This window comes from Macaca mulatta, chromosome 9 (genome assembly GCF_049350105.2).
Source record: "Macaca mulatta isolate MMU2019108-1 chromosome 9, T2T-MMU8v2.0, whole genome shotgun sequence".
Lineage (NCBI taxonomy): Eukaryota > Metazoa > Chordata > Mammalia > Primates > Cercopithecidae > Macaca > Macaca mulatta.
Genome location: NC_133414.1, coordinates 128,951,029 through 128,971,074, shown reverse-complemented (window position 1 = coordinate 128,971,074; position 20,046 = coordinate 128,951,029). Strand labels below are relative to the sequence as shown.

The 20,046-nt window shown below is 43.6% G+C and overlaps 2 protein-coding genes across 5 annotated transcripts in view; one reads left to right on the top strand and one right to left on the bottom strand.

Annotated features, from left to right (window-relative positions):
- Positions 1–16,765, bottom strand: part of ENO4 (enolase 4) — a 35,861-nt gene extending 19,096 nt beyond the window's left edge. Inside the window, exons 1-7 of the mRNA XM_015148277.3 lie at positions 13,373–16,765; positions 7,692–7,820; positions 6,442–6,632; positions 4,267–4,415; positions 2,444–2,613; positions 2,220–2,348; positions 536–589 (exon numbers count right to left, since the gene is read on the bottom strand). Of these exons, the coding sequence (XP_015003763.2) occupies positions 536–589; positions 2,220–2,348; positions 2,444–2,613; positions 4,267–4,415; positions 6,442–6,632; positions 7,692–7,820; positions 13,373–13,537 (987 nt within the window). The 5' untranslated portion in view covers positions 13,538–16,765. The remainder of the gene's footprint in view (positions 1–535; positions 590–2,219; positions 2,349–2,443; positions 2,614–4,266; positions 4,416–6,441; positions 6,633–7,691; positions 7,821–13,372) is intronic.
- Positions 13,382–20,046, top strand: part of HSPA12A (heat shock protein family A (Hsp70) member 12A) — a 182,129-nt gene continuing 175,464 nt past the window's right edge. For 3 of the 4 annotated variants that reach the window (XM_077947609.1, XM_015148266.3, XM_015148267.3), the window contains exon 1: positions 13,382–13,538. In XM_077947609.1, the coding sequence (XP_077803735.1) occupies positions 13,536–13,538 (3 nt within the window). In that variant the 5' untranslated portion in view covers positions 13,382–13,535. The remainder of the gene's footprint in view (positions 13,539–20,046) is intronic. The other variant, XM_077947608.1, reaches the window with a different exon arrangement.

Below are 20,046 nucleotides of genomic sequence, written 5' to 3'. Positions count from 1 at the left end.
GTGTGTGTGTGTGTGTGTGTGTGTGTGTATAAAGCCCCACAGACAAGGATTGGGTCCCTCTCCTGGCCTCAGCCCTGCCATATCACTGTGCACTGACCATTTAGAACACGATGGGACAACTGGTGACTCATACACCTGCCTCTGTGACTGCCCCCAAGAGGGCTGCTCTGCCAGGGGCCCTTGTTTGCTCAACACGGGGACCCTAATGCAGGCACAAGAGTCTGTGCCTTCATTCCATCAAGCTGCCTCTCATGTCCTGGAGGCCACATCCTTTCTTTCTTAGTAAATCCTAAGGGATGATCTTAGCACAAAGCCAGTTGCCCCAGAAACTGAAATGAGATTGTTAAGTACCATTAGAGGCTGGATCAATAGCCACTGAGGACATGGATACACTTGGTTCATGGGGGAAACCCAAAGCCAATAAATACATTCTCCATATCAACCACATTTGATTTAATTCCAAATGAACTACAAGTTGGACGCTAGAAGGTGTCTAAGTGTCAGTAACTAGATACCATAGAATCTCTTTACATACCATTTCAATTATTTTGTTGATATGTTTCCGAATTTCCATAAGCATCTCGACCCCCTGTAAGTAGAACAACCATGATCTTCCATAGTTGCAGACTAGAAAGTTTAAGTATAAAAACGTGTAACACATGTGGCTATTTCTAACTCAGAGTATTTGTAGAATCCCTGATTAGTGGATGATATGCTCTACAAAATCAGCAGATTAAATGTTAATCTTCAGCCCCACTTTTCATTGGGTTGAATGTGAATGAGGGACTCTTCTCCCTCAGTAGCCTCTCTTCACCCTTCAGAACTGACTGGTTCAGTTGCTTGGATCAAGTTAACTTCAGCCTCCTTTATGGTCTCTGGACCAACCTGGATAACTTTCTTCTTCTTTTTTATTTTTTATTTTATTTTTTGAGATGGAGTCTCACTCTGTTGCCCAGGCTAGAGCACAGTGGTGTGATCTTAGCTTACTGCAAACTCCAAATTGTTCAAGCAATTCTCTTGCCTCAACCTCCCAAGTAGCTGGGATGACAGGCATGCACCACCATGCCTGGCTGATTTTTGTATTTTTAATAGAGACGGGGTGTTGCTATGCTGTCCAGGCTGTTCTCGAAGTCCTGACCTCAGGCTATCCTCCCGTCTCAGCCTCCCAAAGTGCTGGGATTACAGGTATGAGCCACCATGCCAGGCCAACCTAGACAACTTTCCTACAATACATGTCACAGATCACCAAGGTAGTCTGGATTAAAGTGGCTAAATCAATATAAATCTACTGCCCCTTAAAAAGTAGAAAAGCATGTTGTGATGATGAGATCTGCATACGAAGACCCAATAAAGAATGGCTCTCCTCGTGCTCTGGTATGCAAACAGCTCAACAGATACTAACTAAAGGAAAGATCCTGACACCAGGATCTGAATACAGTCTGACAGATGATAAGCCAGGTATAAATCCTAGTCGTCTGCAACTGATAAACTGTAAGGCAATAACTATTTTAAGAAATAATTCTTTATCATGAAAAAAGTTGATTTTTTTTTCTTTTACTGATTTCCACCAAGATAAAATATCACTCAACTTATTGCTGGAGGGGGCTTGGGGAAAGCTTTCCGTACTTTTTTAGAAAGCATCTCCTATAGATCGTGAACCTTTGGTCATCATGAAGATTTAAAGAGGCATATTGACTCTTTCAGGCTACTGAGGAGCAGTACAGACCCTCACACACCTCTGAGTGGTGAACATGCAACGAGATTTTTTCACTCCTATGCACTAAAAGTCTCATACGTCCCAGGCAAGTCCTGGAGTTCTTACTTAACAGAGTGGGCTGCTAGGAGGTGCTAGCTTTCATTTGCTGCTGCCATAGGGCACAGTGCAGAGTAAATAAAGATGCCCCCAAATAACAACCTTCCAGCACTTTCTAGGTCTGCAGAGTTTCTCAGTCATGGCTTCTCTGTGAGTTACCAGCGTGAGCCAATGTTGTAATGAAACCAGACATCTAAGGTGCTCTACATGTGCTCCCTTTGGTTTGAGGTCTTTCTTCCCACTTCACTAATATCCTAAAATATTTTTTCTCATTTTATCTTTAATTCCCTGTCCCTTGGTGTCACAAGGGAGCTCCACTAAAAGTTCATCAATTATGGATTTTTTTTTTTTTTTTTTTTTTTTTTTTTTTTTTTTAGAAAAGGTAATTTGACATAATGTAAGGTACTTGTTTGGTTGTTAATTCAGGATGGGGTATACAAATCACTTCTTTCATTAAATTTAGCTTCCCAGATGATGACTTCCCACAGCTGATCAGCGATACCATCAGCAAAGGCATAAATAGCATTGGCTGTTCCTGAAATAGGGGGAAAATGAGGGAAAATGAGAAACAGGGTTCATCCATATTGAGATACTCATGGCTCCTTTTAATGGAACTTCATAGATACTAACCTGATTGTGCTTCAATAGAGCGATATTTAAGTACAGAGGTTTATTAAGCAGCATGGCACAGGCTTTGGCAACAGCTAGTGACACGGCCCCTATGGCCATACTGCCACTGAGCACAGGCTCAACAGGCTCTGCAGGTGCGATAGGTTTCTCCGTCATAGTATCCTTCCTCCCTGGAGGGAGAAAGATTGAGAGAGTTAAGACTGTATTTCTAAATGCTTTACTTACAGATGGAAAGATCCAGGAAAAAGAAAGGATGAAAGCCGAGGCTGGGAACAACAAATGCTCTACCTCAACCCCCAAGAAGTTTTCTGTTTGGTTTTGCTTAAGATTCTCAAATAATCATTAGCCATGGATTTTGCCAGTCTAAGACATTTGAGGCCATTTAACATTAATTCCTTCATCAATCATATGAGGTAGATATTTTTATTCTACATTTACATATACGTAAACTGGGGCTTGGAGGGGTTAAAAGACTTGCCCAACATGTAACAGAAAGTAGATAGAGGATTTGAACTGTCTTTAAATTTCAAATCTTTTGTTTTTCTATATTTCACCATAGCTGCTGCACACTCAATTTTCTGCTGAACATCTCTGCATAAATATATCTAACCCTGCTGTCTTTCTCGCCAACACCAAATCAATGCCTTGTTCTGTGTCATTTACGATCTTTAGCAGTGCCTTTCAGATCCAACCATCGACCGAGATTCCTTACCCATCTTTCACTAGAATATGTTCTCAGCCTCCCTGTCTCGTGAGGTCCAGAGTCCATCATACATATCTCTAGTGTTCCTCTTGTCCTTTCCTCCACAGCTGCCGATGTGGTTCAGGTCCCCAGTGGAGAAAAGATATTTCAGCACCTCACGTTTAATGAGTGCTTAGCAAATAGCTGTGTCCTCCCACTTCTTCCCTTAAGTTCCACGTTCTGTTAGTCAAAAGCAACCACTAAACGAACATTCATGTTGGTCTCTACTTATAACTCAGTAGTGGCCATCCCACCCTTCCAAGGGAAGATTGCTCAAACATAATTCTTTTGTCTCAGGGCAAATCTCTTCACCTCTCTGGGCCTCAGCATCTGGATCTATGAAATAAGGTACCCTGTCTCCCTGGTCTCTTTGGTCCCTTCCTGGTTCTGGTTTCTCAACGAAACCCACATTAATTGAGTGTATGGCTCGTGCCTGGCATCGTGCTAGATACGGGCAATGGCAAGTGGAATAAACATGATTCATGCCCTCAAGGAGCATGCTCTAGTTCAGCAAACATACAAAACCCTGTTATTATACTAACAGCAGCTCCAGAATGACCGTACTGCAGGGGCTGAGGTTAGCGATCTGTTGGAAGGCATGCAGCAAGGGCAGACTAAAGTGATCATTTCTATTATTTGCTTTAAAATAAAGTTTTGTAAAGAAAATGTTTATTTTACATAGGATTGAGAAAATGTTGGTTGTTCATATCAAAGGAATCAAAACTCTAAGATATGGAGTGGCTTTTTGATTAGCTAATGGAAATTTTGAAGGGAGGTGAAAGGTCTCCCAAGCCATCCCCTCCTACCCCACCCCCAACTTGGCACTGCTCAATGCACCTTATTTAATAATAAGTATTTCTCACCTCTGGGTGAGAAACTGTTTTATTTTACAAATAAAAATGGAGAGTGGGATGGGGGCAAAATCTTTGAGTGAGGACGTGGCATAGGATGGATGGCTTTTGGCTGTGAGCCCAAACTGGTTCTGTAGCCAAGAGACTCATAAAGGCAGTCCAAGTTTCAGCCTTTCTTCCTCACACATTTGTTACTAAGGACTCTGCAAGATGGTAAGTCACCAACCAACCTGGCTTTTGCCCCTTTTTTTTGGTAGGAGGTGGAGGGGGTGGTGGCGGTGGTACTGGAGGTACAAGTGTAGGCACTGCTGAGGATTCCAGGCTGTTTTCCAATTCTTTTCTCTCCTTATCTTCTTGTACTTTACTTGCAAAGAATATCCTTAATGGCAAGAAAATATGGCTTTACACTGGGATATTTAGGAAGATCACTCTGTGATTTTGGTCATGTTTTAGAGCTGACCCCAATATATTTCAATAAATAACTGCTTTTCAGCTACTTAAGAACAAATCAACTTTAATTTTCAAAGCCAGAAAACACTGATGCTGTTATAAAACTGCATTCAAGAACTGAAATTCATTTTGGCATGGAAATAAATGATTAAAGATTTCAGGTGCTCATTTTAAAATGATTTGAGCCCTGGTTTTGCACTTTTAGAGTAAAACTTGAAGATGTAATTTTATTGTGGGTTACAGTATTTTCTTTTTGTAGAAATGACCATCAGAAAACAAATGTGTCAAGAATACAGTGAAATATAGCATATAAATATAGAGGACTTCCTTTCTTTTTCTTGGCACTTAAGATGAATATTTTAAAAAAAACTTTTGGAAATCCCACTTAGATGCATTTATGTAAAATTTCAGCACCCCAGAATAAAAAGAAGAGGCTAAAAGCTTCTATAGGCAAAAAACCAGGCAAATAAAAAACAAAGACATAGGAATCAGATTTGCATCAGATTTATTAATAATCCAGATGCCAGTGGGGCAATGCCTTTAAAGTATGAGATAAATTGATTTCAACAGAGAATTCTATACTCAGCTAAACTATCAACCTTGGGGGCAAAGTATCGACATTCCCACACATAAAATAACTAAGAAACTTTACATCCCATATACCCTTTCTCATCCTTACTTTTAAAGGATACAATCCAGCAAATCATGAAAGAAAAGAATGTGGGATCCAGAAACAGGAGAACAATGAAGTTTTTATGGCATCTCTGTAGGTGGTCTACAGAAGAACCAGTCCAGATGGGTGATTTGGGGAGGGAAAATGCCAGGAAAAAAAAAGAGTGTAATAAAATATAAGATGTAACTGAGAGCTTGAGAAAAAAAATAATAAACTAAGAAAATGATAATAGCACATGAAGGAAAAAAAAAAAAAAAGGAATAGAGGAATAGCATTCAGAAACTCCAAGCAAACCAAAAACTATTCAAAAAAGTTTCTTGGCCTGGCGCGGTGGCTCACGCCTCTAATCCCAGCACTTTGGGAGGCCGAGGCGGGTGGATCACTTGAGGTCAGGAGTTCTTGACCAGCCTGGCCAACGTGGTTAAAAACCCATCTCTACTAAAAATACAAAAATGAGCTGGGCATGGTGGCAAGCACCTGTAATTCCAGCTACTCAGAGGCTGAGGCAGGAGAATCGCTTGAACCTGGGAGGTGGAGATTGCCATCAGCCGAGATCATGCCACTGCACTCCAGCCTGGGTGACAGGGGAAGACTCCATCTCAAAAAAAAAAAAAAAAAAAGTTTCTTTTACAAAGGTCATTATCTTACTCTGAAGCAAACTAAAATGTTATACACAAGTAAATAACAAAGCTTAAGAAAAGAGAATCCAATTGACCTTCTGTTGGCCAAGGGGTTGTGGCATTGGACCTGCACAAACAGAAAAGTGATTCTAACCCATTACTTGGTTGGGCAATGAAGAACATTTCCATAGCCCTAGTAAACGCTTCCTTGTTAGCGCGTTTGAGTCAACCTATGGGCAAAGCATGGGAGACTCAGTTGTGGCTGGAGGACAGAATGTAAGTGTCAGCTGTTGTGACTAAATAAAAGGATATGAGAAGCTCATAGGTGGCATGTGACGGGTGGGGAGAAGGAAACGGGCATCCTCTGGATTCACAATCAGATTCTTTTTCTGAGAAGCTTTTTACTAAGTCTTAGGACAGCTCTATACATGAAAAGAGACCAAAAAGCCCTATGTAGCATTACACAGTAAGGTGTTAATTACAGGGTTTTCAGGAGAAAAACAAACTTTATGCTAAATGTTGCTGCTTTCACATATGCTTTGTAAACTGACTTCCCAATGCTATAGATTTGACAGACAGACCCATTTAATCGGCAGGTGAAATGGAAAGATAATGGACGTATATTTGTTCTTGATGTTTATATTTCAAAGTGGAAACTGTACCTGAGGAGGTGATCCACCTCTGCCTGATCAGAGGGTGCCATCCCCTGGAGCTCGTGCGTAATGGTGCTGTTGACCCACTGCACGGCGGTGCTGACCGCGCTGGCCCTCTCTGCCTCCTCCGCTTCAGCCAGCTCGGGCAGAGCGTTCTCATGGACTTCAAAGTGAGTCGAGATTACCACAGAACATATGTTCTGAAAATCACAGAAATGTATTCAACACTTTCCCTACCTCTCCCAGAAAGAGGAAATTAATCCAGCTTTTAACATGCACGAAATTTTACCAGCAATTTCAAGGGGAGAATGAGAATATATAATTTTCTTTGAGATATTTTTATAGCTATTGAAACACTGTGGAAATCAGCTTCATAGAACACTTAAAATACCCTTAGAAAAACCCTACGCCGAACTTCATTTTTATCACTACCTTTCTAATAAATAACAACAAAAATGCAGATTTACTCATTATTCTTCTCCTACCAGAGACTATAGCAAAAATTATTTCTAACAAATATGTAGCAAAGTGAATTAAAATGAATTGTTAAAACTATTAAAGTAAATTATTTTCTTTATTTAGGTCAGTCTAACATCTATAAATATCCAGGTAAATAGACTAATCTATAAATCTACATGTAGATTTATAGAACCTATCACATGAGTAATGTCAGAATTTAAAAACCATTTTGGTCAGGTGCAGTGGCTCACGCCTGTAATCCCAGTACTTCTGGGAGGCCGAGGCGGGCAGATCACCTGAGGTCGGGAGTTCGAGACCAGTCTGACCAACATGGAGAAACCACATCTCTACTAAAAATACAAAATTAGCCAGGCATGGTGATGGATGCCTGTAATCCCAGCTACTCGGGACGCTGAGGCAGGAGAATCACTTGAACCCGGGAGGCAGAGGTTGTGGTGACCCGAGATCGTGCCATTGCACTCCAGCCTGGGCAATAAGAGTGAAACTCCATCTCAAAAACAAAAAACAAAACAAAACAAAACTATTTTTGCCTCAGTTCCTTTCTCCATGTTGGATCATCCTCAGGTTAGCATGTCATGTCTGTATCAAAATTACACTTAAACATAATAAAGCCATCATGGTTGACGGTATGATTCATGCTTACATGACTACCTATGAAATATACATATATTTCACAAATACTTAATTTCAAAACGTTAATTTTCTACAGTTTAGACAAGAGTTGCTAATACATGCAGTGGGGCCAGTACATTAAAGAACACACTGAAACTGCCTCATACCTTAGGAAAGTTTTGAATAGTGCAGAATATGTCCACTTGCAAGGTTGGAAGCCCTAGTCCATCCAGTACGTCTTTCCCCACTATTTTGCATATGGTGGGAGGCTTTGCAAGTTTAGAAAAGCAGTTTGCCTTCAACACACACAAAAGAACAAAAATCAGCTGGTTCAAGTGGGTGCTTGGGAAAAAAGTCACAATACCACATCTAATTTATCTTCAAAAAGTCATTCACATTGACTCTTGTTTTACCACACCTCTCCACGAGTGTTCTTCCTGATGCCAGGATTAGACTAGCAGTTCTGTGAGAACTGCCCTGCCCTCACCTACTGAGATACAGATTCAGGCCACTCTTGAGTCTCTGGTATATGGGGCAATTTGGTGTATGTTGAACTCTCAACAGAAACTTGCATACATTTCTTAATTAAAAGGCCCTGTGTCACTGATTAGCCAGCCTTCTTCAACAGAGACGGTCTCACTCTGTTGCCAGGCTGGAGTGCAGTGGCACGATCTCGGCTTGCTGCAACCTCCACCTCCAAGGTTCAAGCAGTTCTCCTGCCTCAGTCTCCCGAGTAGCAGGGACTACAGGCGCGTGCCACCACACCCAGCTAATTTTTGTATTTTTAGTAGAGATGGGGTTTCACCATGTTGGCCAGGATAGTCTCGTTCTCTTGACCTCGTGATCCGCCCACCTTGGCCTCCCAAAGTGCTGGGATTACAGGCTAGCAGGCCTTCTTAGAGTCAATTCAGTTGACTAAGCTATCCCTCTTGTTTGTTTCTTTCTTTTTTTTTGAGACAGGGTCTTACTCTGTCAGCCAGGCTGGGGTGCGGTGGCACGATCATGGCTCACTGCACCCTCAACTTCCCAGGCTCAAGCGATTCTCCCACCTCAGCCTCCCGAGTAGCTGGGACCGCAGGCACACGACACCACACCTGGCTAATTTTTATTTTTTGTAGATACAGGATCTTACTATGTTGCTCAGGCTGGTCTCAAACTCCTGGCCTCAAGCAATCCTTCCACCTCAGCCTTCCAAAGGGCTGGGATTACAGCGTCAGCCACTGTGCCCAGCCCCCTTGTTTCAAGATATAGAAACCAACTGGTCTCTAGAACACCATGATGCATTCAAATTTAAGAAACCTGACATGGGCTGATTTTTTTTTTTTTTCAAGACAAGAGTCTCACTGTGTCACCCAGGCTGGAGTACGATGGCATGATCTCTGCTCACCACAACCTCTGCCTCTTGGGTTCAAGCGATTCTCCTGACTCAGCCTTCCAAGTAGCTGGGATTACAGGTGTGCACCACAACGGCCGGCTAGTTTTTTGTATTTTTAGTAGAGAAGGGGTTTCAACATGTTGGCCAGGCTAGTTTCAAGCTCCTGACCTCGTGATCCGCCCGCCTCAGCCTCCCAAAATGCTGGGATTACAGGCGTGAACCACTGTGCCCAGCACATGGGCTCATTTTTATTCCTCCCAGCAAGGCATGTGATATTTTAGTGGTGAAGACTTAATGCAATGGTTGTATCTTACTATCAGCTCATGCAGAGTCCTATGTGTTCAAAGAGCTTGTTGGGAGCCTTCGTAATTGCAGTTTCATTGAGGTGGAAAAGCAGAAGCCATTTGGAAGTGATCCAAGAAAGAGACTGAAGAAAGAGAAGCTGAGATAGAAAGCCCACTCAAGGAGCCTGCAAGAAAAGGCTCAGGATGGTGTTTCTGTGCAGAGGAGCAGGAGCTAGGAGAGACTGAAAGGAGGGAAGGCGAAGGCACACCTTTATTGCTCTCTTGATTACCAGATAGGATTGGGCTTTGCTTTCATTTAGCAGACCAGTTCTCCTATCTTTCAGTTCAAAATCCAGTGACTTCAACCTGGACAACAGGTCATCTAATACCCACAGCGACATGTCAGTTCAGAGGTGGGGCCCCAGAAGTAGTAAGCAAGAACTCATTTTCAAGCTATCCATGAATTTTTAAACTGGTGGTTTGTATGTTACAGAGTAAGTGCCTAAATGAATTTAGAATCAGGAGAGCAAAAATGTTATTTAGCTTATACTCTCTGTGTTATAGTGAGTTCAATTTAACAAGCACCAAGCACCTATAATGTGCCACACGTTGTGTTAGGAGAGGAAGGGAACTAACATTTTTAAAGTAATTAATCTGTGCTCTGAAAGAGTGACTTCTTTATCACTATATCACAAACCACAGAGCCTGACATACATAGGATTCTATAAATTAAATCTTGTATAAATTAATAAATGTCAGTGACATCCCTGGGCACTATATATACATTATGTCATTACATTCAACTCTCTAAGCTATGTGATGTCATCTCCATCCCACAGATGGGCAGACTGAGTTTCACAAAAATTAACTGTCCAAGATCACTTAGCCAATGTTTTCATTATCTACTGCTTTGTAACAGACCACCCCAAACCTTAGCGGTTTAAACCATTAACTTGCTCATGATCCTGTAATCTGGGTGGGGCTTCAACTGGGAAATTCTTTTGCTGGGCTTCTCTGGAGTCCGTTATGCAGATGTAATCATCTGAAGGCTTGACAGGAGCCAGCATATCCAAGCTGTTTTCACTCAATGTCCAGTGCCATAGCTGGGATGGCTGGCACAGTGAGGGGTTGGCTGGGCATCTGTCTTTCTCACAGGATATCCTGAGGGGTCTCGTATCTGCCAGGGTCTTTCTCTGCACAACCTCTCTCTTTCCAGTAGGGTAATTGGGACATCCTCACAGCACGATGACTAGCTTCCAAGAGGACAAGCTTCAATATGCCAGCACTTACCAACTCTCTGTTTGTATCGTGCTTGTCAAGGTCCTATTGATCAAAGTAAGTGACATAGCCAAGTCCAGAGTCAGTGTGGGAGGGACTTACAGAAAGGTGTTCACACTGGAAGTGTAGTTCCTTGGAGGACCATCAATGTAACTCTATCACAGTGAGGAAGTGGCAGAGATAAGACTCAAAACCAGATCTGCCACATTCCCAATCCAAAACTCTCTCAAGCATTCAGTTTTATGATAACGGAATAAATTGTATTGTTACTGCCTACAAGGATCTTTACCATGTGTGAATTCCTCTAATATGTCTGTCTTAGTTTGTTCTCACACTGCTATCAAGGACTGCCTGAGACTGGGTAATTTATAAAGGAAAGCATAAGTTTAATTGACTCACAGTTTCGCACAGCTGGGGAGGCCTCAGGAAACTTACAATCATGGTGGAGGGAGAAGCAAACACATGTTTCTTCACATGAGGGCCAGAAGGAGAAGTGCAAAGTGAAGGGGGCAAGCCCCTTATAAAACCGTCAGCTCTCATAAGAACTCACTATCACGAGAACAGCATGAGAGCAACCATCCCCATAACTTACTTACCTCCCACCGGGTCCCTCCCCACATGTGGGGATTATGTGGGGATTATGAGAAGTACAATTCAAGATGAGATTTGGGTGGGGATAGAGCCAAGCCATAGCAATGTCGGAGAGGGACAGAAGAAATGACATTGGAGCTGAACACTGGAGGAGGTATAGTGTTTCAGTGGCAGTCAAGGGGGAAATGTGGTGAGCAGATACTCCAGGGACAGGGAATGGGACAAAGGGGAGGGAGGTAGGAAACTTCTGGCTTTAGGGAGCAGTCAGTGATTTGGTGTAGAGGAGGAGGACAGGGAGTGGGAGATGCGCCTGTTACCAGAGAGAGGGGCTGAGCACTGTGAACCATACACATGAAGGCCAGCAAGCAGGGGAAAGCTACAGGAGGTTCTGAGGAAGAGAACTGTGGTCAGACTTGCACGTTAGGACGCTGCTCTGGCAGCACTCTGCAGGATGAACTAGATAGAGGGAGAGACGAGGTGCGAGTAAGCACAGCCAAAACTAGGGCAGTCACTAAGAAAAGGAAAAGGAGATTGCTTTTTCTTTTTTGAGACAGAGGCTCGCTCTGTTGCCCAGGCTGGAGTGCACTGGTGGTGGTGCAGTCTCGGCTCACTGCAACCTCCAACTCCTGGGTTCAAGGAGTTTGCTTTTTTGCCCCTGCAATTCCTGAACATCCCTCAAAGTCCAAGCCACAGCTTTCCTGGATATACAGCCTCCAAGGATCTTTTCCATCCCTGAATTCCTTTAATAGGCATATAGGGATCTGTCCCTCAATCTAGCACACAGTCATCTATCTCCTTATCTTTTGCTCCAATTATTTTATGTATTAGTGACTTTTGTTCCAAACTAAGATATAAATTCCCAGAGAGCTGTACAAACGAATATCCTGGCTGCCTAATAGAATGAGAACATTACACTGGGGAACAAGAGTTCATATTTTTAGTCCTAGCTTGTGCACTAAGTAGCTGTGAGACAAAGGCTTGGTGTCCCTGTAAAATGAGGACGTTAGAATAGACTGTGTTCAATAATTCCTCTAGCAACAGATAGTAGGAAGAGGATGGAATGAGAGTCAAGCATTCACTCATTCATCCTGCAGATAGTTTCTCAGCATTCACTGTGTGCCATGCACTCTGCTGGGTATAGGGACAAAAACGTGGTTTGATTTTTTTTCTTCTGTCACTATGTCCTTTGGGAAAATCATTTAAATTGCACTGGCCACAGGTTCTTCATTTGTAAAATGGGAATCATCATTTTTACCTCGTCGCAGTTGTACTAAGGATTAAGTGAGTTATAGCACGCAGCACAAGGGGCTCGGTAAACCCCACACCCCTCCCCTTTGATAGTATAGGCCATGAGTGGGAAAAAGTCATCCGCAGAACATCCTTTGTATCAACTGCCTCAACACGACGTGGTTTTGCACCCTGACAGCACATCTGTTTCTTCATAGGATTCATTCTGCTTGGTGTTCACATTGCCTCCTTGCTTTCCCTTGCCATAGTGCAAACTCCTAGGGGCCCCAAACACACTGCCTTCCTTACTACTTACAGATCTGGAGGGCAGACAACGTCTGTTTCAACTGCTCACTGCTTAACGCTAAGCTATGTGCCAGATCTCACGGCTGGGCAGAGACGCGGAAGGTGGTAAGAAAAGGCCCCTGAGCCCAGCAGGGGCTCACAGGCTGCCTAGGGAGGCTGCCTCAATGGACTACAATACACGAAGGAAATGCTGTAGGAACCCTATAGGACAGTTGGTCCAGGGCCACGTGGGCAAGGATTTGGTCTGAATTTTGGAGTTCAGGGCGGGGCGGGTCAGATATTAACGGGCATCCTGGCAGGGGAGCCAGTAGGATGAGGCCCCAGAATAGGCTGAGGCCAAATTGTAGCAAACTTGTGTTCATCCTGTGGTCAAGGTGTTCATCCCGTGGTCAAAGAGGAGCTGCTCAAGGTCGGTAAGCTGAGCTGAGGGCATTAAGGTCTGTTAAAAATGACAATTGGCAGGCATGGGCGGTGGCCCGGCCCACAAACGGAGAGGCCCCTTAGGTAGCGAGGAAGCCTGACAGGCCCTGGGCTGTCGCTGCAGCTCAAATCCGCCTAGAGCCCCCTTTCCTCCAGTTGCCTCCTTTCCACCACTTTCTCTGCGGAGATGCCTTCACCCCCCGGTGTCCTTCCGCTCCTTCCCTCCCAGAGTCTCCTCCGCACACGCAGAACCAGGGCCCCGGCGGCACGCATGCTAGATTCTGAGGCGCAGGCGCAAGGCGTTGCCGCAGCGCGGGGCGGGGGGAGCGGGGTTGGCGGGAGGAGAGCGCCTGTCCCAGGTCCCTACCAGGTGCCCGTAGACGTCGGCAGGCTGGAGGTAGAAGGTGGAGTTGAGCAGCTCTTCCAGCCTGCGCGGAACGTCGTTCTCCCGGTAGTACTCCATCGCCTGCTGCTTCAGCTTCTGCAGCTCCCTAGTGGTCCCACAGCTGCCGCCGCCGCCTTCTTCCCCCATGGTAGGAGATTTAAGGCTACAGCGGGGTTTAGCCGGGGGTCCCACGAGCGTCCTTGCTGTCGCTAGGCAACGCAACGTGATCCCGACCCCCAGATCTCGCGAGGCTTCCAGACCTAGGTTCTTCCTGCGGCAAAAACCGCTCCCTTTCCTTGGAGCTGGAATGGCTTGGCTTCTGCGCTAGCTTACCTCGCTCTTCTCCCTGCGGGATTAGGTCCGGGGGTTGGGCTCCTCACAGACTCCCGAGACTAGGGCCCTCCCGGCTTCCTTTTTCACCACTTTTCCCTGGCGATTTTCCAGAGGGGGAAATCTTTTAACGACCTCGTCTAGCGCGTTTTGCCGGAGCGCTGCAACCTTAGTTCCGACTTCCAGCTGGGGTCGCGCGCTGGGCTCCCAGTGGCCCAGCGTCTTGGGCCACCCCGCTCTCCCTACGTGCCCCTGTGCTTTCCGCGGTTAGTGAGCTCCTCCGGGTTGCTAAGGCCGCCCGTGCCAGGCAGGCCCACTCTGTTGGGGGAGGGATGTAGGGGCTCAGGGCATCCTTACTGAGCTGTGGCGATCTCAGGAATTCTTTCATTCGGCTCATGTTTATTAACTACCTGCTCTGAGCCGAGCCGTGTGCTGGCCGAGCCTGTTATGATGTCCAGGAGAGAAACGGCCACTCGCCCTTCCCTGGGATATTAGTAGGGGTGAAATCAATGGAATGAAAAAAACCAGTGTGGGTTGAAAATATTTGGGGCGAACCCTAAGGGATGGTTGTGGTTTGGGCAGACCTAAGGGTGGGGGATGATTCAGGCAGGACTTGGGGAGGTAAAACGGAAATGGGGGAATGGCCTTGGCTCACGTTCCCTCTCTAGAATGCTGTCTACGTCCTGCCCTTTTCAATCCGAAGTGCCTTCCTGGCTTCATTGTACCTGCCAGGTGTCATGCGATTACAGAACTTAGTATGCATCCTCAGTTCTAGATACTTCCTCTGCTGCAGGAGTGGGCGGCGACGGACAGGGTGTTCTTGTTCTACTCGCGCCTGTTTATGTTCCCTACCCAAGCAGATCAGTTACAAGATCTGTGCCACACTTTGCCCCCTCTGGAAAACATCATCTTACCTACTCTGCCTGATTCCCAAGTCACTTAGTACAAAACGAGGAAGTGAGTGAGAAAGCACTTTGAAACACAGTTATTTTTAATACATGCACGTGTGGGTGCAGATGCATAAAAATGTGATGCTGTAAGTACTGTTAATACAAACCCAAACGTGCACCTTCCAAACTTCCTCCGTGTTCTCTCTGCTCTCTATGGAACGTCTCACTGTCTGTGTGTGATAGACCATCATGAACCTGCCTTCTCTCCTTGCTAGATGGAAATCCCCTGACAGTAGGATCTGAGTCTGTGTTACCTTCACATCCACCACGGAGCCTGGGGCCCTGCAAGGGCAGAGGATGTGCTCTGAATAGGTGTTGAGTGAACCCTTATGCAAAATAAGCTGACACTATTGCTGTTGTTTCCATTCCACCTTTTTGCCTTTCCTCATACACCCCTGGAAGGAAGGCACCTGCTTCTCTCCTGTGCTCATCCTTGAGTGCCCGGGTTGAGTCCCACATCAGAGAAGCCATGTCCACAATCCAGCTCTCACTCCAGCCAGCCCTTCCTTCTGAAGTCTTTCCCCATTTGCAACCTGGACTGCAAAGTTCAGCCCTCAGGATGTCTTGATTCATTTGACATTTCAATGGAAGATTGCGAGTATCCTGGGCTGGGACCACCATGTCTTAAGAGTCTCCCCCATCACCCTTTTGCCTCAGTTCCAGGAGGACAGCGACTTGATCTGTCTTGTTCACCACTGTGTCTGCAGTATTATTACATTACCTGATGGAATAGCTACTCAGTAAATATTTGTTGAATGATTGAATGGGTTTTACCCATAATAAACGGTTAATAAGTACTTAACTGACAGTCAGATGTTTTGGAGGTGGGTGAATAATAAGTACACCAACCTGACTGGAGCAAAGGGTTTCTTTTCAGGAATAATGAGAAATAGGGTGGAAAAGTAGTTTGAGGTGAGATTACAAAGACGCTGGAATCCCATTTTGTAAGAGAAGGAAGCAACCACAAATTTCTGAATTTAGGAAGGGCAAGAAATAAGTGGGATTTTAGGAAGTTAACTTGAAGCAGTGGGTAGCATTGATGGGTTTTTGTTATACAGAAAACGAGACAGAGGCAGAAAATAGTATATGTGCAAGGGCCTAAACACTGATGGCAACCATGGGAATTGATGAGTGAGAGAGAATAGGAAGGAGCGATGTAAAAGGCTTTCACTAGTTGGATGTGGTGGGGTTGGGGAAGCAAAGATGGCTATTGAGGATACCTTGTAGAATTCTGTGGTAGTTAATGGAAATAGGATCAGTGCATCATCTGGTTTTGAAGGAGGCAACATGATGCATTGGGCGTTAGATGTGTAGAGCTTGAGTAGCACTAGTGTCCCAGAGAAAAGGGAGGACTGAAGATCCGATAGACAACATCCACATAGAGTTCAAAGTTGTAAGAACAGACGAATCCTTTGGAGGGCAAAGGGGGGAAAATCGTTTTGAAATAGGATCTAAATATTGGGGAAGGAATAGATTTAGGACATAAAAGGAAGGCAAGGAGCTATGTCAGGAAAAGGGGTTTAGAGAAGAAGGAAAAAACCAAAATCACAAAGTCTAGGGCAGAGACTTTTGGGAACGTTTCATATGTATGTGTTTGTGTTTGTAGAACTGCATAGAAAAAAGTCTGAAAAGATACACATCAGCATGTTAATTGTGTTGTTCCAAGGTGATGGGATCACCAGGACCTTTTATTTTCATCTTTCCATATATTGATAGTATCTGATTTTCCTGTAATGAATGAATTACTTTATATAACCTTGAAAAATTACATTAACAAGGCCGGGCGTGGTGGCCTCACACCTGTAATCCCAGCACTTTGGGAGGCCGAGGCAGGCAGATCACGAGGTCGGGAGATCAAGACCATCTTGGCCAACGTGGTGAAAACCCGTCTCTACTAAAAATAGAAAAATTAGCTGGGCATGGCAGCGCGTGCCTGTAGTCCCATCTACTCGGGAGGCTGAGGCAGGAGAATTGCTTGAACCTGGGAGTCGGAAGCTGCAGTGAGCTGAGATTGTGCCACTGCACTCCAGCCTGGGTGACAGGGCGGGACTCCATCTCAACAAAAAAAAAAAAAAAAAAGAAAAGAAAAAAGAAAAATTACGTTAATAATATTTGAGAGAAGAATGTTAAAGTTACAAGAGGATGAAGACTTCAAGAATAAATTTTTAGGAACTCAATTATTCCCCTATAGACTCATTTAATTTTCTCAAAGAAGAAGTCAAAAAATCAATCAACAAATAGAAACTACCATCCTGGTCAGCTTCTGTTATTCACTCAGTCACCAAATATTGAATGCCCACCACATGCCAGACGCTATTCTAGGCACTGGAGTAAGAACAGTGAATAAAATAAATTCCTTCTCTTCATGGAATTTCAGTTCCAGTGACACTCCAGCAGCACTTATATCAGAGTGAGTCATCAGGAGAAAGGGAAATCAAATGTGAAAGCATTTTGACAAGTCGATGTGCAAAGGGTTTATTAACAGCCCATTGGTATTGACAGATCCAGGTAAATAAAATGATTATTCATGAGTATTCCACTTTCTTATTTTTCATAGGTATTAGGAAATATTTGTGGGGTTTTAGCTACAAATACACTCATATATATGCAGATTTTATACATACTTTACACATTCTTTGTTTTAGTACCTCGGTGATTGTATTTCCATTTCATATTGAGACTGAATGTCAAAGGGCACTTAAGAGCATCTGAGCTTGAGAAGGGTTGAGTGTATTGCTAACCCTAAACTTACCAAACTGAGGATGGGAGGGAAGAAAGGGGGAAGAAGAGGCTCAGGAGATTTAGAAAGTTCCTGGAACATATCCACGGAGAGAGGGTAGGACTGTACTCTCCTGCTTTAGAAAGAGGAAGTGATATTAGAGAGAGGATATAGTCATGACTGTAAACGTCCCATGAGTCTGTAACTGCACTGGAAGGCATGTATGGTGTGCGACAAGAAACATTTGTCTGGGAATGAAAAAACCTACGTTGGAGTCCCAGCTGCCCCTAAGATCCACCTACGTCAGTAAAAAGAGATGTTTGGACTGGAGTAGAGTTTCCTAAGCTTTTCGAATATGAAGTCTCCTTTTAACAACAATAACAAAATTCAGCCCCTCTCCACAATGCAATAATAGTTATATATAATAACTGTAAATTCAGCAGTGTTTCTAGAGGCATTTATATTCATGGAAATTTCATGCATATGAAAGGGGATACATTTATGGGCAAGCCATTATTCAGTGTTGGGAGAGTATTTGGTGTCTTTGGAGTGATGGGCCTTTGCACAGAGTCCACGGGCTTCCTGGTGGCCTTTTTAGAGAACCCCTGAACTGGGTCTTTCCATCTTGGATCTCTCCTACTTTGTAGCCCTAATTTAAGATAAAATATCAGGACACAATCTTTTGCAACCTACTAACTGAAGACCCTTCATAGAGGAAGTTAACAGTTCTTCAGTCTGTGTTTCAAAAAGAATTTCTAAGCTACGTCAGACATTTCCCTTAAATGAAGGTAGATAAAGAAGACGTATTTGTTCATTTTTCCCTAATCCTGTCCAACACCTTTATTTAAATTGGAACTTGTTTGCGGTGAATTTGATGTTCATGAGTGATTATTTAGATGTTATTTTGGGGTTGCTATCAAGTGCTTGTTAATTCTTCTTTCCTACACTTGACATCTATGTTGAATATCATTTTTCATAGGGAACTAATGAACATGACTGCAGCTGCCTTAATCATAGGATCATAGAAACTACAGAGAGTAGATGGAAGATGTTGCCTTTTCCTCATCTAGAAAATGGGAATAATAATGTTAATGTTAACTATCTTCACTCAGTCATCTGGCATAGTAAATAAATAAGATGCCTCATCTAGCAAATGGGAATAATGATGTTAACCATCCTCACCCAGTTGTCATGAGTAAGAAATATGATTACCAAGCTAATTGCAAATATAAATAGCTGTAAATTAAATGGTAAGTAATAAAAGTAGGAAATATTTGGCTAATAAATGAGGGAAGCCTTTAAAATTTGTTTTTTTTTCTTTATTGATGTCTGCTGGCAGTAGTCATTACCACTATAATAGCAATAACAAAACCAGCCAAAACAACAGTTGCAACTACCTTTGATTGGGCATTTTTATATGCCTGGAGGTTTACTTACATCATTTCATTGCATCTGCAGAACAGCCACCAAAGGTAAGTGATTGGCCCAAGGTCACACAGTTAATAAATAGAGGAGATGGAATTTGAGTCCAGGTCTAGCTGACACCAGTGCCCATATATTTCCCGTTGTGCTCCACTGCCTCTCACGGCTGGAACTCTCTCAGGTTCCACTGTCTTATGCTGGCTGTTGCTAGACTCTTGTCCATCCTCTTTGGAGGAGCCAGTTGAGTTGCTTACTTGGAGGTCTTGAAGAAAGAACTCTCAATAAGTGGTGTCTTGATTATTGGTTCTCAGGCTGAGCCACACATTAGAATCACCTGGAGATTCTATTGGCTTCTACTAGAATCTAAGCACCATTAGAATTTAAGCACCGCGCGGAGATGTATTGTTTATTTTAATCATTGCTACAGTATTGAATGATACTGATGATTGGGCCCTATCCCAGACCTATTAAATTGGAATCTCCAGAGGGTGGGGCCCATATGTATATATTTTAAAAATATATGATAATTAATATGCAGCCAAGGTTGCAAACCACTGCTCCAAAAGATTTCTCCATGGATTAGGTCAGAAAGTGAATGACGAAGGCTTCCCCCAGGAATGATCTGTTGATGGATAAAGCCAACAAGGCCTAGGAAATCAAAGCTCCTGAGTTCAAACCCTGGTTCTTCCAGTTCCCACTCATGTGACCTTTTACAAATTACTTGACCTTTCTGAGCCCATTTCCTCACTGACTAATACTTTTAATTTCATAGTATTGCTAGGAAATGACATTTAAAAATCCGTGTGAAATTCCTTCTGCTGTGGCTAACACATAGTAAATGGTGGTGTCATGACCAAGGAGATGAAGGAAAAGGAAAATGTAGTATTTTAGCAGTTTTGCAGTATTTGTCTGAAAACCTTTATTTAACTTTACACTGGAATCCAGACTGAACTGAATTAAAAGGGAGCCCCTTTTAAAAACAGTATCAGTGAACTCTTGAGGTGATTATGCCTCCTGGTGATTTATCACTTTTAATTTATCCTTTAGCATTCATGCAAGATTGTAAAGTTGTGTTGTTTCTCTCTTGCTTCCCAGATAAATAGAAAGCGGGAGCCATAGTCATAATGTGAGTGTTCAAAGCTAGCATCCTGACAAAGGCTATTTTAGATTTATTTTAGATTGAGCCTTCTGATCATTTGTTCAGAGGCCTTTGACACTGAAGACCAAAAGATACT